Source organism: Mustela erminea, chromosome 13 (assembly GCF_009829155.1).
Source record: "Mustela erminea isolate mMusErm1 chromosome 13, mMusErm1.Pri, whole genome shotgun sequence".
Classification (NCBI taxonomy): Eukaryota; Metazoa; Chordata; class Mammalia; order Carnivora; family Mustelidae; genus Mustela; species Mustela erminea.
Window position 1 is genome coordinate 63,505,934 of NC_045626.1, and position 22,664 is coordinate 63,528,597.

At 45.3% G+C, this 22,664-nt stretch overlaps 1 protein-coding gene across 1 annotated transcript in view; it reads right to left on the minus strand.

Moving 5' to 3' along the window:
- Positions 1–3,567: 3,567 nt before the first annotated feature.
- The window catches only part of CRKL (CRK like proto-oncogene, adaptor protein), a 41,787-nt gene continuing 22,690 nt past the window's right edge, over positions 3,568–22,664 (minus strand). The window contains exon 3 of the mRNA XM_032310249.1: positions 3,568–7,193. Within this exon, the coding sequence (XP_032166140.1) occupies positions 7,059–7,193 (135 nt within the window). The 3' untranslated portion in view covers positions 3,568–7,058. The remainder of the gene's footprint in view (positions 7,194–22,664) is intronic.

Here is a 22,664-nt window from a genome sequence, read left to right on the forward strand (position 1 = left end):
AGCTACCCAGGCGCCCAAATATTTTCTTATCTGTTGCTGGCAAAAGTGTAAATTAAGGCACTCCCTACAGAGGGCAATTTGGCAACACTTTTCAAAATTGCAAATGTCCAGAGCCTTTGATCTGACGATTCCACTTGGAGCAGCTCATTTTAATGCATCTGACCACCTTGGAAAGGACCTACCTGTCCATCACTAGTGGACTGTTGAATGAGTGGGTGGTTCAGCCATATCATGGAGTACTATAGATTGGTGAAAAAGAATAAAACCTCCACACATGCATTCACAAAAATCTTGAAAACAGATTGGGGAAATAAAGCGAGGTGCACAACAGTAAGTGATCCATGCTACCTTGGTGTAGAGAAAACATTTAGAAAGGATATGTACAGGGGTATTTCAGTATGCTTGTATGTTACAGAATAACTGTGGAAATGTATATAATATATAATAAACTGGAAACAGAGAGATGCTGGAGAGTGGAATGGACAGTAGAAGGATACATTTCATCAGATACCTGTCTTTTGAATGCTGCGTCTTACGGATGTTCTTCCTCCAACCCTGATGCCAAAGAGGAATTCCCCAAACTCTTGGAGCTGTTGTGGGGAGCTCAGGTGGGCTGCAAACCACCATTCCCGAAGGGCTGGCACTGGGACTTGCGTCCCTTTCCTCTGCTCACTGGATCTGGTGTACCCCTGCCCAGGTCTCCCCTCCTCTTGGTGCCTGTCCTCCACGCAGTTACTGGACACAGCACTCCTTCTCTCCCTCCTTCCAGGCCTTGGCTGCTGGGTAGCTCCTGGCGCCACTCAGAGAGCCGTCCCCCTTGCCCCTTCCCCGAGCCACTTCCCCACACCCTTAGCCTACGCGGCAGGTTCCGCGGGGCTCTCTCCGGCTGGTGGGAGCTGGCTGTCCCGCAGCGCACCACCTTGGCCATGCCCCCAGCCCGCCCTCCTCCGCGAGTGCCCGCCCCCACTTCCGCAACCAGGGTGCTGAGACGCTGCGGTCCCACTCCTCCGCTCCCGGGCCGCCAGGACACAGGTTACCTGTTAGGGCCCAGAGGCCAGGAGCACTGGGAGCCGTCCGGAAACGGGCAGCGCTGACGGCCATCGGGCCTCACGCCCGTCTACCCACCTCCAGCCCGCCACCCCACGCGAGCCTCGGCCTCGCCAGGAAGCCCCCGACCGGCGCCCGAACCCCGCAGCCAGCTAGCTCGGCAGCCGTCGGGGCCCCGCAGAGGGAGGGCTCACCCGGCTCACCGGGGAGCCATGCGTTCTGGACAACGTCTGGGAAGGGCAAACCGTTTCTGGGACCTGAGCGAGAGAGAGCCTCCGGGGGATCCAGAGCTCTAGGTCCTCCAACTTCACCCCGCGCGGGGTCCTCCCTCTCTCCATCCCTAACCCGTGTGATGGTCCGCCTGCCCCGGGGACCAACGGCAGCAGCCCGGCGTGGGGAGCAGTGGGGCCGGGTGTAAGGGGTCTGGGGGACGCGGCGGTAGTGGTCCCAGAACCGGCCAGCGAGGCGGTGGACTGGGGTCTAGGTGTCCGGGCTGCGCCTGGGTACGCGGGGCAGCCGGGCCTGGCACCGAGGACGCCTTCTAGTTCCAGGTGTGTGGCGGCCGCGCCTGCGCACTGCTGGACGGTGCTCGGGGCCCTCCACCCCCGGGTCATCCCCATAAAGGAGGGAAGGGGAGTGCTCACAGACCCGCAGTACTCCTGCCCACTCGGGTCCGCGCCCCGGCGGAGTCAAGCCTCGTTCCTATCCCAGGCAGTCAAGATAGACCACAGCAACTTGGCCTGGAACTTCTGAGAGCCGGAAGCCCAGGAGTGAGGGGTTCACTGGCACAAGCAGTTCTCAAACTTGGCTGCGTAACAGAACTCCCGGAGAACTTTAAAAAAGAAGAAGAGGAAGAAGAAACCCCGGCCTCCAGACCCATGAAATTAGAATCTAGTGCAGCGCGGGTGGAGGGCCAGCGGTGTTGATGAGACCAGAAGGATCGAGGAAGGGCTGGTCTCAGATCAGCAAGGGATCACAGGCAAAGACAAAGGCAGGCCCGCTCCAGCCGCCCCTGAGCTGCTCCCTTGCCCCGTATTACGCTTATTTCCCTTCTCTCAGGCAGTCAGGAAGGCTTCCCGAACCTGAACGTGCCCGGGGCTCCACAGTGGCTCCCATTGTTGGGAGCCATCCTCACCAGCAGGATAGGGATCCCCTGTGTATCAGCTCAGGTTGCCAAGACCCGGGAAACCAGGGGTGTATGTAGACTGCAAGAGCAGAGTCAGGTCTTTTTTTGTTTTATGACTTTATTTGTTACAGATAGAGACAGCGACAGTGGAACACAAGCAGGAGTGGGAGAGAGAGAAGCAGGCGAGCCCCGGGCTCCCCACGAGCGGGGAGCCCCACTTGGGGCTCAATCCCAGGACGCTGGGATCATGACCTGAGCCAAAGGCAGACACCTAATGACTGAGCCACCCAGGTATCCCAGGGTCAGGTCTTGACAGGGAGCTGGGGGTGAGGGTCCAGGACTAGACAAGAGAAGGGCCTCCCAACAGGAGCCAGGGAAGAGACTGTGTGCAGAGCCCAGTGATGTCCTGGTTTTTGCTGTTTCCTGAGGTTTCAAGATCTGGGCAGTGGCCTGTCGGCCTGCATGCAGGCTAGACTAGCAAAAATGTGGACGGTTAGCCCCCACACCTGGCCCCATTTCCAAGGGTTTCCCTGCAACGGAGGAACCCAGCTGGTACTGCTGATCAAAATGCACCTTTTCAAACAAAGTATTCTTCAAAAGTGTCTGCCTCTAGGGCACAGTTTCTTCTAGAATGGCTTAAGTTTTGGTATTTCAAGACAAACTTTTCTTTTGAAATTCTGCAGAATCCTGAAAGTAGGAGCCAGAGAGTACATTTTAGCAGCATAGTTCTATATACATATGGATTGGTGTCACTTCCTGAAACTCCTTGTCAGAGGTTTCACTACAAGGAAATGTGGACCTCTCAATACACATACAGAAATATGCATGGGAATGGGGCTCTGGCTGAGGCGGATGTCAGGAAAAATGTGTTGCCCCCCACCCCAGCTGTCTACCTGCAGGTCCCTGGAGTTCAGGGGGAAGGCAATATACAGACAGGAACAGAAAATAATGTAAAAAGTTAAGCAGGTATCATGCCCCTAACTTGTGATGAGGCTGCTTATTTTCCAGGACTTTCACTCAAAACCATTCACCTGGGGTAGCTTGTGCTGAACAAGTATTTAACAGAGGCCTTCAGAGACAGGTGCATGAAGGGAAAACACCCAGGTTTTCCTTGGTGGTGTAAAGCTTGGAAACTACCATTCTGTGTTCCAAAGGCCAAGACTGAGCACCAGCCCCCCACAGCACTCACTGAGCCTGCACACTCTTCTGCAGGGGGGCCCCAACTGTGGGGAAGGGCCAGTGCACCAATGCAAGACGCAGCATCCCCGGAGGAATTACCAGCTGTTTGTGTGTTTCACAGGCATTCACCAGGTATTTAACTGTTTGGGAGGCTGATGTGGACTGAGGAGCCTGCAGGCAGCACTGAGGAGACACCGAAACACCAAAGCCGCCGCTGCCACCACCGGCTGATGCAAGTTTTATTGAGACAATGTACAAACAGGCCAAGGAAACAAGGGTTCTGATGCCGGGACCAGTAACGTAAAATGAATACAAAAATAAAAAGGCACTAATCTGTTAAGAAAAGACACTCGATGTTCTAAGAATATAAGTCATTTAATACTGTTAATTTTATAGCACAAAATAAAACAAGCTATGATCCCCAAAAATAATTTTAAAAGCTTACACAGAAAATATTATTGCCTGAAGTTTATGATCTTTAAGTTACAGGTCAAAAGTTTTGTGTTGTTGTTGTCATTTTAAAACACACAGTGAAGACCGTCTAGAAGCAAGGCCACTGTTCCTCCTGCAGAGACAACGACCCTGTCTCAGGGAACTGTCCTTCTACTCCTTTAGAATATACAACCAGCTCAGTTTCCACACTGATAGCAGTTAACCAGGGACAGAGGTCTCTGGTCCCAGAGGGTGGAGTTTGAGGCAGAGCTCAGTGGTGTCCACAGAAAGCATTAGTCTTAGGTACTGTGTTAAAACAATCAAAAAGTCACTCATTTTAAGAGGTTAATGAACATAATATTAAAGGATTAAATTATAAACACCTGGCACAAAAACACATCATCCCTTTTCAAAAATAAAATGGTAATATTCCTCTGAGCAAACATTACAAGAGCAGTGGCCGTCTGCCTTGGCCTGTCTTGTCTGTAAACAGCTGTAAAAGAAAGTCAGCACGGAGCCAGGGATCCTTGAGCTCCAAGGAGGGAGCAGCTGTCTTTCCCCTCTTTCCGTTTTCCAACAGTGAGCACAGAAGGTGTCTTGTCCGGGTGACCAAAGTTGTCAAATGGCAGCCTGTGGACACGTGCTCCTCTTCCACCGTGCCATCAGGTGGTACCACACCACAAAGAAATGACAAGGATGACTCCTGTGTTGGGAGGTCCTTCTCAGGATAAATAAGTTTTGAGTTAAACCACCAATGCCCTAGAGTTCATAATTTGTTCAGTTCCCAAGTGAGTTAATTTAACATCCAAGTATTTTCTTAAGTGACACACAGTAGACCAGAACAATTAGCAATAATGAACAATCCTTAAAGGAGACCAACCAAGGAGCAAAGGCAGCTCCTCTGAAAGATTCGCATCACTTTCTGAAACAGGAAGTCTTCCCCAATCACTGGGGAACCCAGGCACGAAGCTGAGGTGAGGATTTTTTTTTTTTCTTGTATATTTAGTGTGATGAAGAGAATCTCCCTGCCTGATAAAAAAAACTAGTAAGGTCCTAAGTCAAAAAGGTACTACTTTTGGCACATATCCCAAGAGTTCAGAACTCAAGGCTCACCTTATTTTGGGCTCCCAATCTCCTGGGCAGCCCTGGAGACATGCACACGGGCTGAGTGACAAGCAGGCTATTATGAAGCCAAAGTAGGTTTGCAGGTGCTCGGATTCTGAAGTGGTCCACGTGAGGTGGGTCTTGCTATGGGTCTGCAGACATGGATGAAGGGAAATCGTCCTTCCCAAAATGACCATACATTTCTTGTACTCCAAACCAACTACTGTCACCAAAACGTGCCAAGCCCCTCAGTTAAACTTGGTTTTAAAAAGTCTTAAGGTTTGTGTCCTCTTTGAGCAAGGCACAAACTCCACCTTCTGCTGGCCGGCCCCCTCAGTACCGGGTCACCAGCTGCAAGGTGAGCGCTGTGTCCAGGTGGACAGCAGGGATGCCACCATGCATGTGCCACTCGCTGTGGGAGCTGGGCTGGGCCTGAACTCAGAATAAGAGGCAACTACAATGGAGAGGCAGCACCTTCAGAGCAAGAGGTGGCCACAGTGCTCACTGATTAGGGAGAGCAGACTGCATTTTTCCCAGGAAAACCACAGACGGGCAGCCACAGTGATATTTTTCTCAACTGATTATTAACTTTGTCACAGAAACACTTTCAAGATTCTTTAATACGGTAGTTACCTGCCTAATGGAATACTGATTTAAAGAGAGATTGAAAAAAATGGTTGCTCTGCTGGTTCTGTCACCACAAAAATATACATCACTCTAACTCAAAACCCAAGACAGGGCCATGGTTAGAGCAGATGCTCAGCAAACGATGCAATCACTCATTAGAGGTGGCTGCTACATTTCTAGGTCTGCTGTATTCATTCTGAGCTGAGGCCTGTCTTCACCAATTTCTAGAAGGGAGAGCAGACTGAATTGCATGAAGGTTCCAAAATCCTAAACTGCTATGTGCACCAGACAAGGGATCAGCCACACCTTTGTACCAAGCTGGCTTGTATGAACAGCCCTCTTTTAGCTAACAAGGAAATGTTAACATCAAATTGCTAAATGGTTAATGGTTCTCATAGTCACTAAAATTTTAGACATCAAATGCATGAGTCAATTTCCAGAGTCTGCATTTTCTCTACCTCGGAGCATCACGGATACAGAGACCGGGGAACCAGTATTAGCAGCACCATCTTTCTCTGGCAGCCTTGTGAGCGTGGGCTGCGGCAGTGAGGAGTGGGTCTCAGTGAGAAGAATTTAAAGTTTCATTAATGAATTCAATGATTCTATGAACAACCTTTTTAAAGAAACTTAATTCCTATACCTTAAAGGGGTGTATTCACTAAAAAGCTGTACAGAAAACTGGCCATGTGCTTCCCCCCATTGCTCCTGTCGTCACGGCAAACAAGGTAAGCAAAGCTTTCCCCAAATCACCCCCCACTCTGATGCTTTTGAGGACAACATAATCCAAGAGGCCACGCACACAAGCTTGGCACACTACGACTGATTTTTCTGTGTGTTGTTTGCTATATGGTAAAACAGGTACAACTGGCAACCAAGGGCTGGTGTTTTTGTTGTTTGTTTTCATATTCCTTTAGTTACAGCAGCTTCAGTTTGGAAGCTCAGAGGCACGTGTCATTCCTTACCATATCACAAAAATCCAACCTGCTACTTAAAAACCTGTTCAGAACACACAAGTCTAATTAAGTCTTCCAAAACCAAACCAAAAAGGAAAAAAAAGGAGCCAGATTTGGGGAGTTTAGGACAGAATTCCCTCTTCTTTAAGGTTCATTTGCTCTGTTCTTCAAAGGAAAAACAAAGTGGTGCCTGAGCCACTGCTTTGTGGAACAGTGACGGCAACACCTCACCACGGCCTCAAGCTCCATTTGGTGAACGGGACAGAATCAGTCACAAGAACAAACAGGGCAGTGATGAGAAGACAGACCCTTTCCTTGTCAACTTCTCTCCACTCGTGTGCTTCCACCAGTATTTCCAGTTTATGATCCAAAAGAACTCTAAAATCTGCTACTCTTTGACAATACAACTATGATACAAATGCCGAGGCAGCCACTGTGTGCATTCCAAATGTGTATGAGAGACCGCCACTCTGCAGAAAGCTGGACATCGGCAATGCAGTGTAACTTGCCTATGAGAGAGAATGCTTTCCCACTTCAAAGGAGACTATGACAGGCAGAACAAGGAAGCAGCAGAAAACAGGCAACAGCAATCACTCGTTTTCATCAGGGTTTTGAGGGTCAATGATTTTGACATGTGTAAAGGGGAAGAGCCCTTTGCGCCCGTTCACTTCGCCTTCCCACTGGCCATTTATATTCATCCTTGTGACTTTCACAATGTCACCAACCTGTAAGGATGGAGAAAGAAGACAAAGTCAGCATTTTCTCTGCAAACTAAAAAAAAAAAAGTTTACTTTATCTTATTTATTTATTGAAAGGCTTACTTTAAGCCATACCCACTGTTCTATCCAAAGGAACCTACAGATTTTTTTAAGGATTTATTTTTTTCAGTACTCAAACCAAAATCAAGCAGTGCCAAAGACACAAGGTGCTACCAATAAGCCCAGTGTTGTTCACAGCTGGTGAGAGTGTGTATTTAAAAAAAAAAAAGAGAGGTTTTATTTATTTATTTGTCAGAGAGAGAGAGAGAGAGAAAACACAAGCAGGAAGAGTGGCAGGCAGGCAGAGGCGGAAAAAGCAGCAGGTTCCCCACCGAGCAAAGAGCCCGATACAGTACTAGATCCCAGGATTCCAGGATCATGACCTGAGCCGAAGGCAGCGGCCCAACCAACTGAGTCACCCAGGCACCCCTGAGAATGTGTATTAAATGAAGCAGCTTCTGAGCACAAAAGCAGCCTTTTTTTCCTCCCTATATTGGTCAGTAACTCCAACAGGAAAGAAATGAACACAACTCTGAGAATGGTGAAAGTGAAATCGCACAAAAAAGTATAAAAAAAAAAAAAAAAACCCACAAAACTAGGGGCACCTGGGTGGCTCACACGGTTAAGTGCCTGCCTTCAGCTCGGGTCATGATCCTGGAGTCCCAGGACAGAGTCCCACATCAGGCTCCGGACTCAGTAGAGAGTCTGCTTCTCCCACCACCCTCACTGCCCTGCACCCCACTCCTGTGCTCTCTCTCATTCTCAAATAAATAAATAAAATCTTAAAAAAAAAATTGAAAATCTATCTCCACCCCAATTTACATGGGGGTGGAACTGCTGTCACCAAGACCTCACTCACCATGCCATCTCCCCCAATGCCCAGCAGCAATAATGTCTCCCTGAGTTGTTCATTCCCTGGCCTCTCTATGGGGCCATCACAGGGGAAGGAAGCCCAGGCCTGAGCATCTTTTTAGGACTTTAAACTGCAGGGTGAAAGAAATCCTAGTTATTGTCAGAGGACAGGCACCGGTTAGGGGCTGCTCAACTCATCAAAGGGAAGGCAGGAATTCTGTTTCGGAAGTGGTTTTCAAATTGTTCTGCAGACCCACAGAGCTTTAGAGAGGTGTTTTCAGGGCCCAACAAATGTCTGATTGGGATTTCAACTTAAGCCTGTATTTTATAAAGTTATAAGAGAAGACAGTACATGGGAATGCTCTACTGCTACATTAAACCGTGCTGCCCCAGCTGCTTTCCACGCACATCTTCCTTGGGATGAAGCTGCCTGTGCCATGTGTCTGACTGAAGACTCCCCAGATGACAAGGTAAAGGCTAAAAAGGCTAAAAGAGACCTATCACTACTTGCAACAAAACACATTCAGAAATAAGCTGGATGCTGAAGTGGATAGCAGACTGCATCTGTCACTCATGTTATTTCCAGTTTTTTCCTTCCCATTCTGTCAACTGTCCCAATTGCCTTTCTAGCTATTTCTTATAAATCTCAACTAAAAAAAATACATTTATACTTATAAAAAATGTTAAATCTGACAACTAGGTTTCACACATTATCTCATTTGGAAAAAAAGGGTCTTCTTTCTGCTAAAGCTACTGTCCTTGGGGCACCTGGGTGGCTCAGCTGGTTAAGTGTCTGCATTTGGCTCACATCATGATCTTGGGAGTCTCAGGATCAGCCCTGCGTTGGGCTCCTTGCTCAGTGGTGAGTCTATTACTCCCTCTACCCTTCACCCCACTTGTGCTCTCTCACTCTCCCTTTCTCAAATAAAATCTTACAAACAAACAAACAAACAAACAAAGCAAGCTAGCTACTGGTCCAGCAAGCTGACTGCTGGCCTGGAATGACCACAGATCCCAGAGATGACAAGGCAGCTTTATAAGTCTACCTGTACACAGCTCTGGGCTCTAAAGCCAACCTTGGAGCCCTATCTGCCTCTCTTGGTTACTAGGTGAGCCACTGCCTTGTGAGAAAAGGAGGTATGTTTTCTGAGGAGAACCCAGAGAAGGGAGGCTATGTATGAACTAATTCATTTGAATTAGTATGTAAGATGGCATGAGGCTAGCATGAGGGGTGCCTGGGTAGCTCAGTGGATTGAAGCCTCTGCCTTTGGCCCAGGTCCCGCATCGGGCTCTCTGCTGGGCAGGGAGCCTGCTTCCCTTCCTCTCTCTCTGCCTGCCTCTCTGCCTACTTGTGATCTCTGTCTGTCAAATAAATAAAATCTTTAAAAAAAAAAAAATGGCTAGGACGAGCAGAAACTCTAAAACCTGGTGATACGGTCTATAAAACAGAAGTAAACAAGAAACAGAAAGCCAAAGAAAAAAACAAAAGGGGCTCCTGGGCAGCTCAATTGGTTTGCGGGGGGGTGGGGGTGGGGGGGCAGAGGGTGTCTGACTCTTGGTTTCAGCTCAGGTCATCGAGCCCCCGTGTCAGGCTTCCCACTCATTAGGGAATCTGCTTTTATCCTCTCTCCCTCTGCCCCTCCTCCAGCACATGCTTTCTCTAAAATAAATATATCTTGTGGGGGGGTGGGTGGGGAGTAAGGTGCCTAAGATGAGAAGAAAAACTTCAGAGACCCAAACTCCAGACTTCAACACTTATTTAGACCATGGCCCAAACAGAGGATAGCCATTTCTTTCTTTCAAGATTTTATTTATTTGAGAGAGAGAGAGCAGGACACAGAGAGAGAATCTGAAGCAGACTCCACACTGAGCACAGAGCCTAACACAGGGCTGGATGCTTAACCAACTGTGCCATCCAGGCACCCCAAGATCACCCATTTCTTTCTTTCTTTTTTTTTTTTTAGATGTTATTTATCTCAGAGAGAGTGAGAGTGAGCGAGCTTGAGAGTGGGGTGAGGGGCAGAGGGAGAAGCAGACTCTACGAAGAGCAGGGAGCCCAATGTGGGGCTTGATCCCAGGACTCCAGGATCCTGACACCTGAGGTGAAGACAGCACCAAAAAAGAAGTCCCTTTATAGGGAGGTTTGGAGATATGTTGCTTAGATGACTGAGTGCCTCTCTACACAGGCCACTGGGAAGCAGACAGCTTAAGGTTTTGTCAATGTCTTCCAAGTTTGTAAACTTTGTGGATTTGTTCTGATGTAACCACATACCAATATGAAAGTGGTTCACGCTGCTTAGAGCCAGTGGGAAGGTCCAAAGAGGACAGAGAAGGAAACATGCCCCTGTGGAGTATGCTACACAGACCTGGTTTCCAATTCAATGGATAGCAGGAGTCGGGACCTGTTTTCACAGAGGTTTTTACCTGCAGACCTTCTTCAGAGATGTTACCACCTCTCGATCCCCAAGGATCCCTCCTACAAGGCAGGCTGGGATAACAGATCTACAGTCTGGAGCTCTCCAATGTCACAGGCTGCTGGTTCACTACAAAGCAGAGGTAAAAGCCAGCAGCATCCAATCCTGGCCATCTGCGTCCCTGCCACCTTGCATAGTGCAAAGGCAGCATGCCCAACTGTGCCTGGGACCACTCGACCTCCTGCTCTCAGTCTCTGCTCACCAAGACAGCCACTGTTTTTCATGCTCTATCTTCACAACATTCCCTCTTGTGAACCCAGACTGGCTGCTCTGAGTTGTCTACCTCTCCATCCTCCAGTTTTTTATTTTACCATTTTACTTGTGATTCTCCAAACCTACTGAGAAAAATGCAGTCACCACATTTAGGTGGAAAACAGCACTATTAACAAATGAAACTTCTCACCTTGTGGAAACCAGCCTTAATACTTGGTAAAATGAGAAAATAAGGCTCCCTGATTAGAACACAGTATAAATAAGAAAAGACAAATTGCCCTAAGTTCCTGCCTAAATTCTGACTCAAACTCTATTATTTAGGAGCACCATTAATTCAACTCAGTGGTAGGATGGCTTATAAAGAGTTAATCTGATGGGCGCCTGGGTGGCTCAGTGGGTTAAGCCTCTGCCTTCAGCTCAGGTCATGGTCTCAGGGTACTCAGAGCCCCACATCGGGCTCTCTGCTCAGCGGGAAGCCTGTTCCCCCCCACAACCCACCTGTCTCTCTGCCTACTTGTGATCTCTCTCTCCCTGTCAAATAAATAAAATCTTAAAAAAAAAAAAAAGTTAACCTGGTAAGTAAGAATTAAGATTCTAGGGCGCCTAGGTGGATCAGTCAGTTAAGCACCTGACTCTTGACTCAGCTCAGGTTGTGATCCTGGGGTCATGACATTGAGCCCCATGTCAGGCTCCACGCTAAGCACAGAACCTGCTTCAAATTCTTCTCTTTCTCCCTCTGCGTGCCCCCCTCCCGCTCGCATCCAACTCTCTCAAATAAATAAATATATTCCTAAAAAAATTCGATTCTTAAAAATTTTTATTTTTTAAAGTAAGCTCTAGGTCCAGTGTAGGGCTTGAACTCATGACCCCAAGACCAAGAGTTGCACTTCCACCAAATAAGCCAGCCACGTGCTCAAGAATTAGACTTCATATGATGAGAAGTTCTGAGACAAAAATAAAATGCCAAATACTAGATATGTAAAGGAGAAAGTGTGTAAAAAGCAACTCATGTACTTACAGATTACATTATTGTAATTATTTTCAAATTTATGTCACAGGTTCAACTGAAACACTGCAGTTGGTTGAACAATTAAAATTATCATTTTTTTTTATTTTTAAAAAAGATTTTATTTGTCAGAGAGATAGAGGGGAGTGTGCACAAAACAGGGGGGAGTAGCAGGCAGAGGGAGAAGCAGTCTCCTCACAGAGCAAGGCGCCCGATGCAGGACTGATCCCAGAACCCTGGGATCATGACCTGAGCCAAAGGCAGATGCTTAATGGACTGAGCCACCCAAGTGTTCCAAACAATTAAAATTTAAAGGTAAAGACTGAGAATTCTATTTTTGAGATCTGCATTAAAAATAAAGTTAATAAAAATTTGTAAAATACCCAGTGGAAAAAAATTACAACTAAAAATACATTTTCTCAGGCACCTGGGTGGCTCAGTGGGTTAAGCCGCTGCCTTCGGCTCAGGTCAGGATCTCAGGGTCCTGGGATCGAGTCCTGCATCGGGCTCTCTGCTCTGCAGGGAGGGAGCCTGCTTCCTCCTCTCCTTCTCTCTGCCTGCCTGTTTGCCTGCTTGTGATCTCTGTCAAATGAATAAATAAAATCTTTTAAAAAAAACAAGAAAAAAAAAACACATTTTCTCTGGTGTTGTCTTAAAAGGAATTAACAATTAGAGGGAGAGAATCAACAGATCTAATAGTAAGAATTGAGTTTTAATATATTTGGGACATAGTAAAGACTTTTGAAATATAGGTTGTTTACAGATAATTAGTGCTTGGAGTCCAAGTACTGCTCTTTCTCCAAGTCATAATATTTTCATTTATAGATAGTAGAAAGAGAATGTCTTTTTTATTCCTATCTGGGAAAAATCATACAAATGTTTTTGATAATTATGAAAAATTTCATGTTCTATAAAGTGGACCAAGGAATTAGTTTTATTATTATTTTTTTTTTTTTGAGAGAGAGAGAGAGAGAGAGAGAGCGCACGCATGGGAGTGGTTGGGCAGAAGGAGAGGGAGAGAGACTCTTAAGCAGGCTCCACATCCATGCAGAGCCTGGCACAGGGCTCCACCTCACAACCCTGAGATCATGACCCAAGTAGAAATCAAAAAATCAAAATCAAAAGAGTTAACTGACTGAGCTACCCAGGCAAACCCAAGGAGTTAAGTATAACTTAAATATTCTTCTTCTACCTTACAGAAATCACAAAACAGGAAAACCCTAATTATGTTACTTGTTTCTAATAATGAAAATTTTCAGATCTGTTTATAAGGGAATTTCTAATGTGAATAAAGAACCTTGAGTTATAGTACAGACTTTGTAGAAATCACACAGCTGGAAGCTGAAGTTGATGGAAACCTGGAAAAATGGCTTACAACCAATCTTATTCCGTTAAAAAGTAGTAATGTTTAAGCACAAACATAAGATACAGTAAGAGTGAACATGCAAATTAAAATCAGGTCTGCTCAGCGGGAAGAGAAAAACCTGCAAGCAGGAGCCACTAGGATGCTACAATCTAGACCCCTGCATAAGGGCCACATCTCTCAATTTCCTCGAACTCTTCAGTTCACCTGTTCTAGACCTTTGGCCTCTTTGAGCCTTTCAGTGCAGGAACCTGCTGTCTCATATCTGGAGCTCAATGAGGCTGATAAGATGAGGTACTTCACTGTCTGGCCTTCCCCTCCACCGTACAATTCCTTCCTTATCTCCCTTTCATCTAAGAAAACATACTGCCTCTGTCTTTATTTTTAAAATAATGAAATGGGCGGCGCCTGGGTGGCTCAGTTGGTTGGGCGTCGGACTCTTCATCTCAGTTCAGGTCATGATTTCATGGGTCATGGGATGGAGCCTACCCAGATCTGGTTCCCCTCAATCGGCTTGAGGATTCTCAGCCTCTATCACCCCCTGCACTCACATGCACTCCCCCTCTTTCCCTCTCTCTAAAAATAAATACATAAATCTTTAAATAATGAAATAGGAAAGAAAAGTCATGGACAGAAAACCATTGGTATCATTCTAAATTGACTTCTAGTTGTTATTATTAATATCACAAAGAAAATACAATTAATGCATTAAAACAGACAACAAGGCAAGGACAAGTAAGAGGATGTGTGAGTATATAGCTGTAGAGAGAATTCTGTGAGGAAAGGGAAGGGGAACCAGGGGAGCAAACACCCAGGTGGACTCTGCTATACAAAGGGACGATGGCCGGGGCACCTGGATGGCTCAGTGGGTTAAGCCGCTGCCTTCGGCTCAGGTGATCTCAGGGTCCTGGGATCAAGTCCCGCATCAGGCTCTCTGCTCAGCAGGGAGCCTGCTTCCCTCTCACTCTCTCAGTCTGCCTCTCTGCCTACTTGTGATCTCTGTCAAATAAATAAAAAAAATCTTAAAAAAACAAACAAAAAAACCTCACAAAGGGATGATAGCCTTAGGGCATCTGTGCAGTCTGTAAGTAGTAGGCTGGCACTCAGAGCCAGATCAAATTCTGCCAAGGTACTGTAAAAAAAAAAAAAAAAAAAAAGGCTAAGGCCAAGAATGAGCGCAAACTGAAAAGAAACAAAGTTACAGTTTGGGGCCGATGAGTGTTGTTGACAGGTACTGGGCCCTGCAACTTCAGTTTTTGTTTGCTCCACTCATTTGCTGTCCTACAAAAAATACTTTGGAATTCTGTCATTTCTACCTATGCTTTCTCTATCTTCAACTGGACTCCAGATGCCCAGAGAGCGTATATTTTGCCTGAAGTCTGCAATCCTAGCTTGCCCTGGCTGACATTTAATAAATGTGAAAGAAAACAAAGTCTCACTTTCCTGAAAACCTGGCCTGGGGCAGCCCTCTCCCACATCTTGGGTGAGCGCATTCCTCAAGCCTGGGGGCGAGAAACATGCTCTGACCCTCTGCTAATGCCCCCCTCCTTGGTTTCCCCAGCCTCGTACTACCTGGCTCTAAGTATAGCCATCCTGCCCTGATCTGCCTTCCGGCATCTAACGTTACCCCAGCCTAACCAGCCCAGCTCCCAATCACCCTACTTTCCTACAGCCAGACCGTACCTACCACATTTGACTACTGCTCCCACCATTTCAGTGAGGAGCACCTGATAGTCCAAAGTCAGTAGTCCAATTCTCTCCCTCCAATGCTCCAAGGCATCTGAAGTAGGAGACTTCACTTGCCCCTTCTCACTCCCTGCTGCTCAGCTCTTCTTTTTTGTGGTATTCTATAAAATAACACTACTATCAGGTGGGTACTTCCCATTTGGCATTTGTGGAAAGCAAGGCTTTGTGAAGCCAGGTGCCTTATTCTCCAAGATTCTGGCAGACTCGCCCAAGGAGCCTCCATTCTCTGCTCTGCCACGGTCACCTCTCCACCCCTAACACACACCACACAGTACTCTCTGAAGGAGGACATTTGTTTTGCTTATTTTGCACTCCATGTCACAGGTCTCTTGTAAACTACTTTCTGGAGAAGTCTGCAGAATCACAGTTAAAGAGACAAGAGAAAACTATAGGTTGATGTCCCCCATCTGATAGATGGCCAAGCAGAGAAGCAAGGTGTTGGAAGAATAGAAGTGATAGGCACAGGATCTAAAGACAGTAAAAGACCTTTAAAAAAGACAAACAGAACTGGGTCACTGCTTTTAAACCTCCAAACACCTTTTCTCTGCCTAAGAGCAACATCCCAACTCCAGTCTTCAAGGCTCTGCCTCATCTGGGTCCTGACTCCTCCCATCTCTGACCTCAATTCACGCCTATCTGCTCCTCTCCTCCAAGCTACACTGGCTTTGTTTTAATTTCTCAAACTTGCCAATCTCTGCCCCAGATATGGACTATACGACAGACACAAGGACATGATGTAAATACAATTCTACAACTCCACATCTTTTTTTTTTTTTGAAGATTTTATTTATTTATTTGACAGAGATCAGAAGCAGGCAGAGAGGAGGCAGGCAGAGAAAGAGAGGGAAGCAGGATCCCCACAGAGCAGAGAGCCTGATGTGGGGCTCGATCCTAGGACCCTGGGATCATGATCTGAGCCAAAGGCAGAGGCTTTAACCCACTGAGCCACCCAGGCGCCCCAGGGAGCTACTGCTTCGATCCAGGGAACCCTGACTAGTAGAGATAAGTCAGTCAAGGTTCAGGCTAGGAAGAAAGAATGAATAGGAGAGACATCTGAGGGTCATCTGACCATTAATGTTCATTCTGGCCTTGCAAGAGCTCTCACATGTCAAAACATAACATGTCATTCCTCATGCTATTGCTAGCTTAGTCCAAGGCCCTTCCCATGGGGAACAAGCCCTAGAACACCAACACAGGAAAGATGCCCTGGCTGTGTTATGTTACCAGCTGCCCACAATTACAGGCCTGGATGTGGACCAGCTTCTTCACAGATCCACTAAAGAATGCTTAGGCTCAGATCCTAAGATGCCATCTTGCTGCTCCTCTCATCACTCCCGATTCTGGTACCATGCCCTTCCTTTGGCTTCAGAGTAGGACTGAGCCCACAGAACCACTCACTTCTGAGAGCAGATTGATCAAACTCTGCTCGAAGTTGGTGGATATCAACTCAGTTCAAGGAGCACTCTAGGCCTGAACAGGAACATGTGGCTGATCCTATCAACAGATCAAGAGGAGACACATACCTTACTAAATGTCACCCTATGACAATCCTTATCATTACAAGAAATGCCACACTATTATCTTTGTGCCTGGCTACACTCAGTACTTGTGAAGTACACACATCAACTCTAAAATTAAGCACACACCAGTAGAACACTAACCAGTCCTATTCTGTGTCTAGTGAGACCACGCAAGAAGGCAAGAGGGCACTTCCTGAGGCTAGCAATAATTTCCTATCTTTCTGTTTGTCCAGAGCATACACAGAAGGGCTCTGGCAAAAACTCTACTGCTTGACTTTTGGCACCTGATTCCAAGAGCAGTCAAAGCCCTGGAGGGCCCAAGCACTGGCTGTCAGTAGCTTTCTGCCTCCCCAGTCTCCTTTCCCAATTAGGGTATCTGCAGATTATACTCTCAGGTTACATAAAAATAAAATCAGGAGCACAATGGATTAAAATGAAATCAGAAGTTCTAACTTGGGGGGTGCCTGGGTGGCTCAGTGGGTTAAGGCCTCTGCCTTCAGCTTAGGTCATGATCCCGGGGTCCTGGGATCGAGCCCCGCATCGGGCTCTCTGCTCAGTGGGGAGCCTGCTTCCCTTCCTCTCTCTCTGCCTGCCTCTCTGCCTACTTGTGATCTCTGTCTGTCAAATAAATAAAAATCTTTTTCTTCTTATTAAAGATTTTATTTATTTATTTGACAGAGAACACAAGTAGAGAGGCAGGCAGAGAGAGAGAGAGAGAGAGAGAAGCAGGCTCTACACTGAGCAGAGAGCCCGATGCGGGGCTCGATCCCAGGACCCTGGGATCATGACCTGGGCCGAAGGCAGAGGCTTTAACCCGCTGAGCCACCCAGGTGCCCCAATAAATAAAAATCTTAAAAAAAAATTTTTTTAAAGAAGTTCTAACTTGGGTGACATGAATGTATCTCAGAAATCAAAGAACATCCTGAAAGTATACACAGAATTGTACGTAAGTGCATTAATGTATGTTGTTTTCCTGTAGAAAGCTTTCATCAGATTCTAAAAGGGGTCCATAACCCACAAAAGGTATAAAACACAACAATCCATGTCCTGCAACCACCAGGCAGTTTTAATTCTGTGATATGTGGCTTTCATTCATTTACTTGCTTAACAAATAAGAGGGCTGCTTACCAGTTAACACTTCTTATGAAAACAGGGTTTTATTTTAAGATGGGCCAGGGGTTAAAGGTATCAAAGGCCAGTATGCTGTGATTCAAGAGAATGTGGGCTATGGGAAGAAAGAAGTAAAACTTATCTCCATTTGCAGATGATGGGATCCTATATATAGAAAATTCCAAAGATTCCACAAGAAAGCTATTAGAGCTAATAAAATTCAGCAAAGTTACAGGGTACAAGATCAACACACAAGTACCAGTTGTGTTTCTATAAACCAGTAATGAACAATTCCATTTAGGGGCACCTGGCTGGCTCAGTTGATGGAACATGTGACTTATTGATCCTGGGGCTGTGGGTTTAGGCCCCATGCTGGATGTAGAGATTACTTAAAAATTAAAAAAAAAAAAAAACTTAAGCAACAAAAATACAGGGGCACCTGGGTGGCTAAGTAGGTTAAGCATCTGGATTCAGCTCAGGTCACCATCCCAGGGTCCTGGGACTGAGTCCTTTATCATGTTTCCTGGCTCAGCAGAGATCCTGTTTTTCCCTCTGCCGTCCATTCCCCCTGCTTGTGCTCTTGCTTGCTTGCTGACAAATAAAATATTAAAAAAAAAAAACCCAAAACACGATTCCATTTACAGTGGCATCTAAAAGAATAAAATAACTGGGAATAAATTAATAGTGTGTTTTACCAGAGGACAACATGGAACACTACAAAATGTTGCTGAAAAATATTAAAGATTTAAGTAAATGGCAAGACATCTTGTGTTCATAGACAAGAAGCCTTAGTATTATCAAGATGTCAATACTAATCAGAGATCTACAAATTCAACACAATCTCTATCAAAATTCTGTTTTTGCAGAACTGGAAAAGCTGATCTTCAATGTGTATACATGGAATTCCAAGACACCCTGAACAGCTAAAACAATCTTGCAAAAGAAGAACAAAGTGTAAGACCCATACTTCACAACTACTACACAAAGCTGTAGTAAACAGAAACAGTGTGGTATTGGCATACAGACACATATATAGACTAACGGAATAGAGGGTTCAGAAGTAAACACAAACATTTATGACCAAATGATTTTTTAAAAAGATTTATGAGAGAGACAGCGCACAAGCACTTGAGTGTTATGTGGGGGGAGGGGAGGGGCAGAGGGAGAGAATCTTCAAGCTGACTCCCCACTGAGCATGGAGACTGCCATGGGGCTCATCCATGAGATTACAACCTGAGCCAAAACCAAGAGTCAGTCATTCAACCAACTGAGCCACCCAGGCGCCCATATGACCAAATGATTTTTGACAACAGTGCCAAGTTCATTCAAACGAGGAAAGAATAATTTCTTGAACAAGAGGTGCTGGTACAACTGGATTTCCACATGCAGAAGGAAGTATTTGGACTGCTATATTAAACCATATATAAAAACTAACTCACAGGGGCGCCTGGGTGGCTCAGGGGGTTAAGCCGCTGCCTTCGGCTCAGGTCATGATCTCAGGGTCCTGGGATCGAGTCCCGCATCGGGCTCTCTGCTCAGCAGGGAGCCTGCTTCCTCCTCTCTCTCTGCCTGCCTCTCTGCCTACTTGTGATCTCTGCCAAATAAATAAATAAATAAATAATCTTAAACAAAAACAAAAAACAAAAAACAACTAACTCACAGTGAAGAAACAAATTACATATAAGAGCCATACCCATAAAACTCTTAGAAAAAAACAATGGGGTAAATCTTTGTGACCTTGAATTTGGTTAAGACATTCTTAGATATGACATCAAAAGCATAAGCAGCAGAAGAAAAATCAGGTAAGTTGGATTTCATCAAAATAAGAATACGCATCAGGGCGCCTGGATGGCTCAGTTGGTTAAGTGTCTGCCTTTGCCTCAGGTCATGATCTCAGAGTCCTGCATCGGGCTCTGCTCAAGGGGAGCTTCCCTCTTTCCCTTTCCTTCTCCTCCCTGCTCATGTGCATATTCTCTCTCTCTCTCAGATAAATAAAATCTTAGGGAAAAAATGTGCATCAAAGCACACTACAAAGAAAATGAAAGGAAAACTTACAGAAGGGGAAAAAAATTGGAAATCATGTATCTAATAAGAACTCAATATCCAGAATATATAAAGAACTTTTCTTAAAGCTCAACAACAAAAAACAATCCAATTAAAACATTAGCAAAGGGGGCGCCTGGGTGGCTCAGTCATTGGTCTGCCTTTGGCTCAGGTCATGATTCCTGGATGCTGAGATCAAGCCCGGCATCAGGCTCCCTGCTCAGCAGGAAGCCTGCTTCTCCCTCTCCCATTCCCCCTGCTTGTGTTCCCTCTCTTGCTGTGTCTCTCTCTTGTCAAATAAATAAAAATTTTCTTTTAAAGATTTTATTTATTTGACAGAGAGAGATCACAAGTAGGCAGAGAGGCAGGTGGCGGGGTGGGGAGCAGACTCACTGCTGAGCAGAGAGCCCATTACGGGGCTCGATCCCAGGACCCTGAGATCGTGACCTGAGCCTAAGGCAGAGGCTTAACCCACTGAGCCACCCAGGTTCCCCAAATAAATAAAATCTTAAAAAACAAAACAAAACAGGGTGCCTGTGTGGCTCAGTTGGTTGGACAACTGCCTTTGGCTCAGGTCGTGATCCTGGAGTTCTAGGACTGAGTCCCGCGTTGGGCTCCCTGCTCAGCGGGAGTCTGCTTCTCCCTCTGACCTTTTCCCCTCTCATGCTCTCAGTCTGTCAAATAAATAAATAAAATCTTAAAAAAAAACAAAAACAAAAACTAAAATATTTAAAACAAAACCAGAAACAAACAAAACATGGGCAAAGGACTTGAGTATTTTCCCAAAGAAAATATAAAAAATGGCCAAGAAGCACATGAAAAGATGTTTGATATCATTAGTAATTACAGAAATGCAAGTCAGAATTTTAAAAATGGAAAAACAGTAAGTGTTGGTGAGGACATGGAGAACTGGAACCCTTGTGCACTGCTATAAAATGGTGCAGCTACTGTGGAAAACTATGGTGGGTCCTCAAAAAGTTCAGTATGGTTACCATATGACGCAGCAACTCCTCGCTTAGGTATATACCCCAAAAAACTGAAAACAGGTATTCAAAGAAAATATGTACATGAATATTCATAACACTATTCTCAACAGCTAAAAGGTGAAAATAACTTTGAGGTCACCTAAAGAATGCATAAACAAAATGTGATGTATTGATACAACGGAATATTATTTGGCCATAAAAAGAATGAAGATACAGGCTACCACATGGATGAACCTTAAAATATTATACTAAGTGAAATAAGCCAGTCCCTTGGGGTGCCTGGGTGGCGCTCTGCCTTTAGCTCAGGTCATGATCTCAGGGTCCTGGGATCAAGCCCTGCATTGGGTTCTCTGCTTGGCGGGGAGCCTGCTTCCCCCCTCTCTCTGCCTGCCTCTCTGCCTACTTGTGATCCCTCTCTGTCAAATAAATAAATAAAATCTTAAAAAAAAAAAAAAAGTTAAAGGAAATAAGCCAGTTCCGAAGGACAAATACTGTAGGATTCCATTTATATGAGGTATCTAGAATAGGCACATTCATATATACGGAAAGGTTAGTGCTTACCAGGCCCTCAGGAGATGAGTAATGGGGAGTTATTACTTAACGGTTACAGAGTTTCTGTTCAGGGTGATGAAAAATTTTGGAAGTAGACAGTGGTGACAGTTGCACCATTATGAATCTAACTAATGCCATTGAATTGTACACTTAAAAATAAATTCCATTATATATATTTTACAATTAAAAAAAAAAAAAAAAGAATGTTACATGCCAAGACCAGTAAATTGTATGGTTTAAATGAACAAATTGTGTAATATATAAATTATATCTCAATAAAGCTGCTTAAAAATAAGAATGTGGGCTGAGTCCTAGCTCTGCCACATATTACCTGTGAGACTATCAACAAATTTACACAAACCTTAAGTTCTAAGGGGGTAAGAAGGGACTGGTGCCACCTACCCCATAAAACAGCCATAAAGACTAACTAAAACACTCTCTGGGAAGCCCCTACCTGATGGTTCTTCTTACTCAACAGCTACTATCACATACAGAAAACTAAGTAAGATCAGCATAATGACCAGGCTCAGACAGGCCTTGCCTGAACCATGCCAGGGCCTTGATTTCATGATATTCTCACCTAATTATACATTAAGGAAGCAGAACAAAAGTCTTTTAGAGATTATCCTCTCTAATTCACAACCCAATGAGAACATGATATGTTAGAAGAAAAAAATGTTATTAAAAATACAAGAAATTTCTAAAATTCTGAAGGATTTTCTAAAGATTCCTACTTTTGATAAAGCATTGTGACTAAGGAAAAAAGACACTTTTGGTACACAGGTACAGTAAATCGAATTCATAAAACTAGGTATTTTTTAAAAAAGATTTTATTTTTTTATTTGATAGAGATCACAAGTTGGCAGAGGCAGACAGAGAGAGAAGGGGGGAGGGAAGAAGGCTCCCTGCTTAGCAGAGAGCCCCATGCAGGGCTCGATCCCAGGACCCTGAGATCACAATCTGAGCTGAAGGCAGAGGCTTAACCCAATGAGCCATCCAGGTGCTCCAAAACTAGATATTGTTAAGCAAAACCAACAAACAATGACAGAAGGGTGGAGAAGGACCCTGCCAATCATAATGAAAAGCCGAGATTCTTACTTAACAGATGAATATGAACTTGTGGGCATCTCTAACAAACCTTGGTGAGAAGGGAGATTATTGCTAGAATTGACAGGAGGTAAGACAGAGTGGCCTTGTTATGTTAGGAGGCTCTGACCCTGAACAGATCTCCAGAGCTGAGTCAGATGTTTGATGATGAACATGTATAGACCTGACATCACTGTGGATATATATATACTACAGGTGATTAAGCCAGAGGAACTCACAGATGATCCCTGACAGGCTGAAAAATACAGCTAGTACTACTGAAATCTAGTTTTGCTTTGCACATAACTTGATCTCAGCTGGTAGAACTATCAATGAAGAAACTGCTAATGTGAATTTAATTCTAACCAATGAAGCAAAACCAACTGGTTGAAGTAGAAACCTGAGAACTCCAGGCCAGTCAGTGAAGGAAGTGGTGCCATGGGCCTTAGAAAGATTCAGAAGAGGGGCGCCTGGGTGGCTCAGTGGG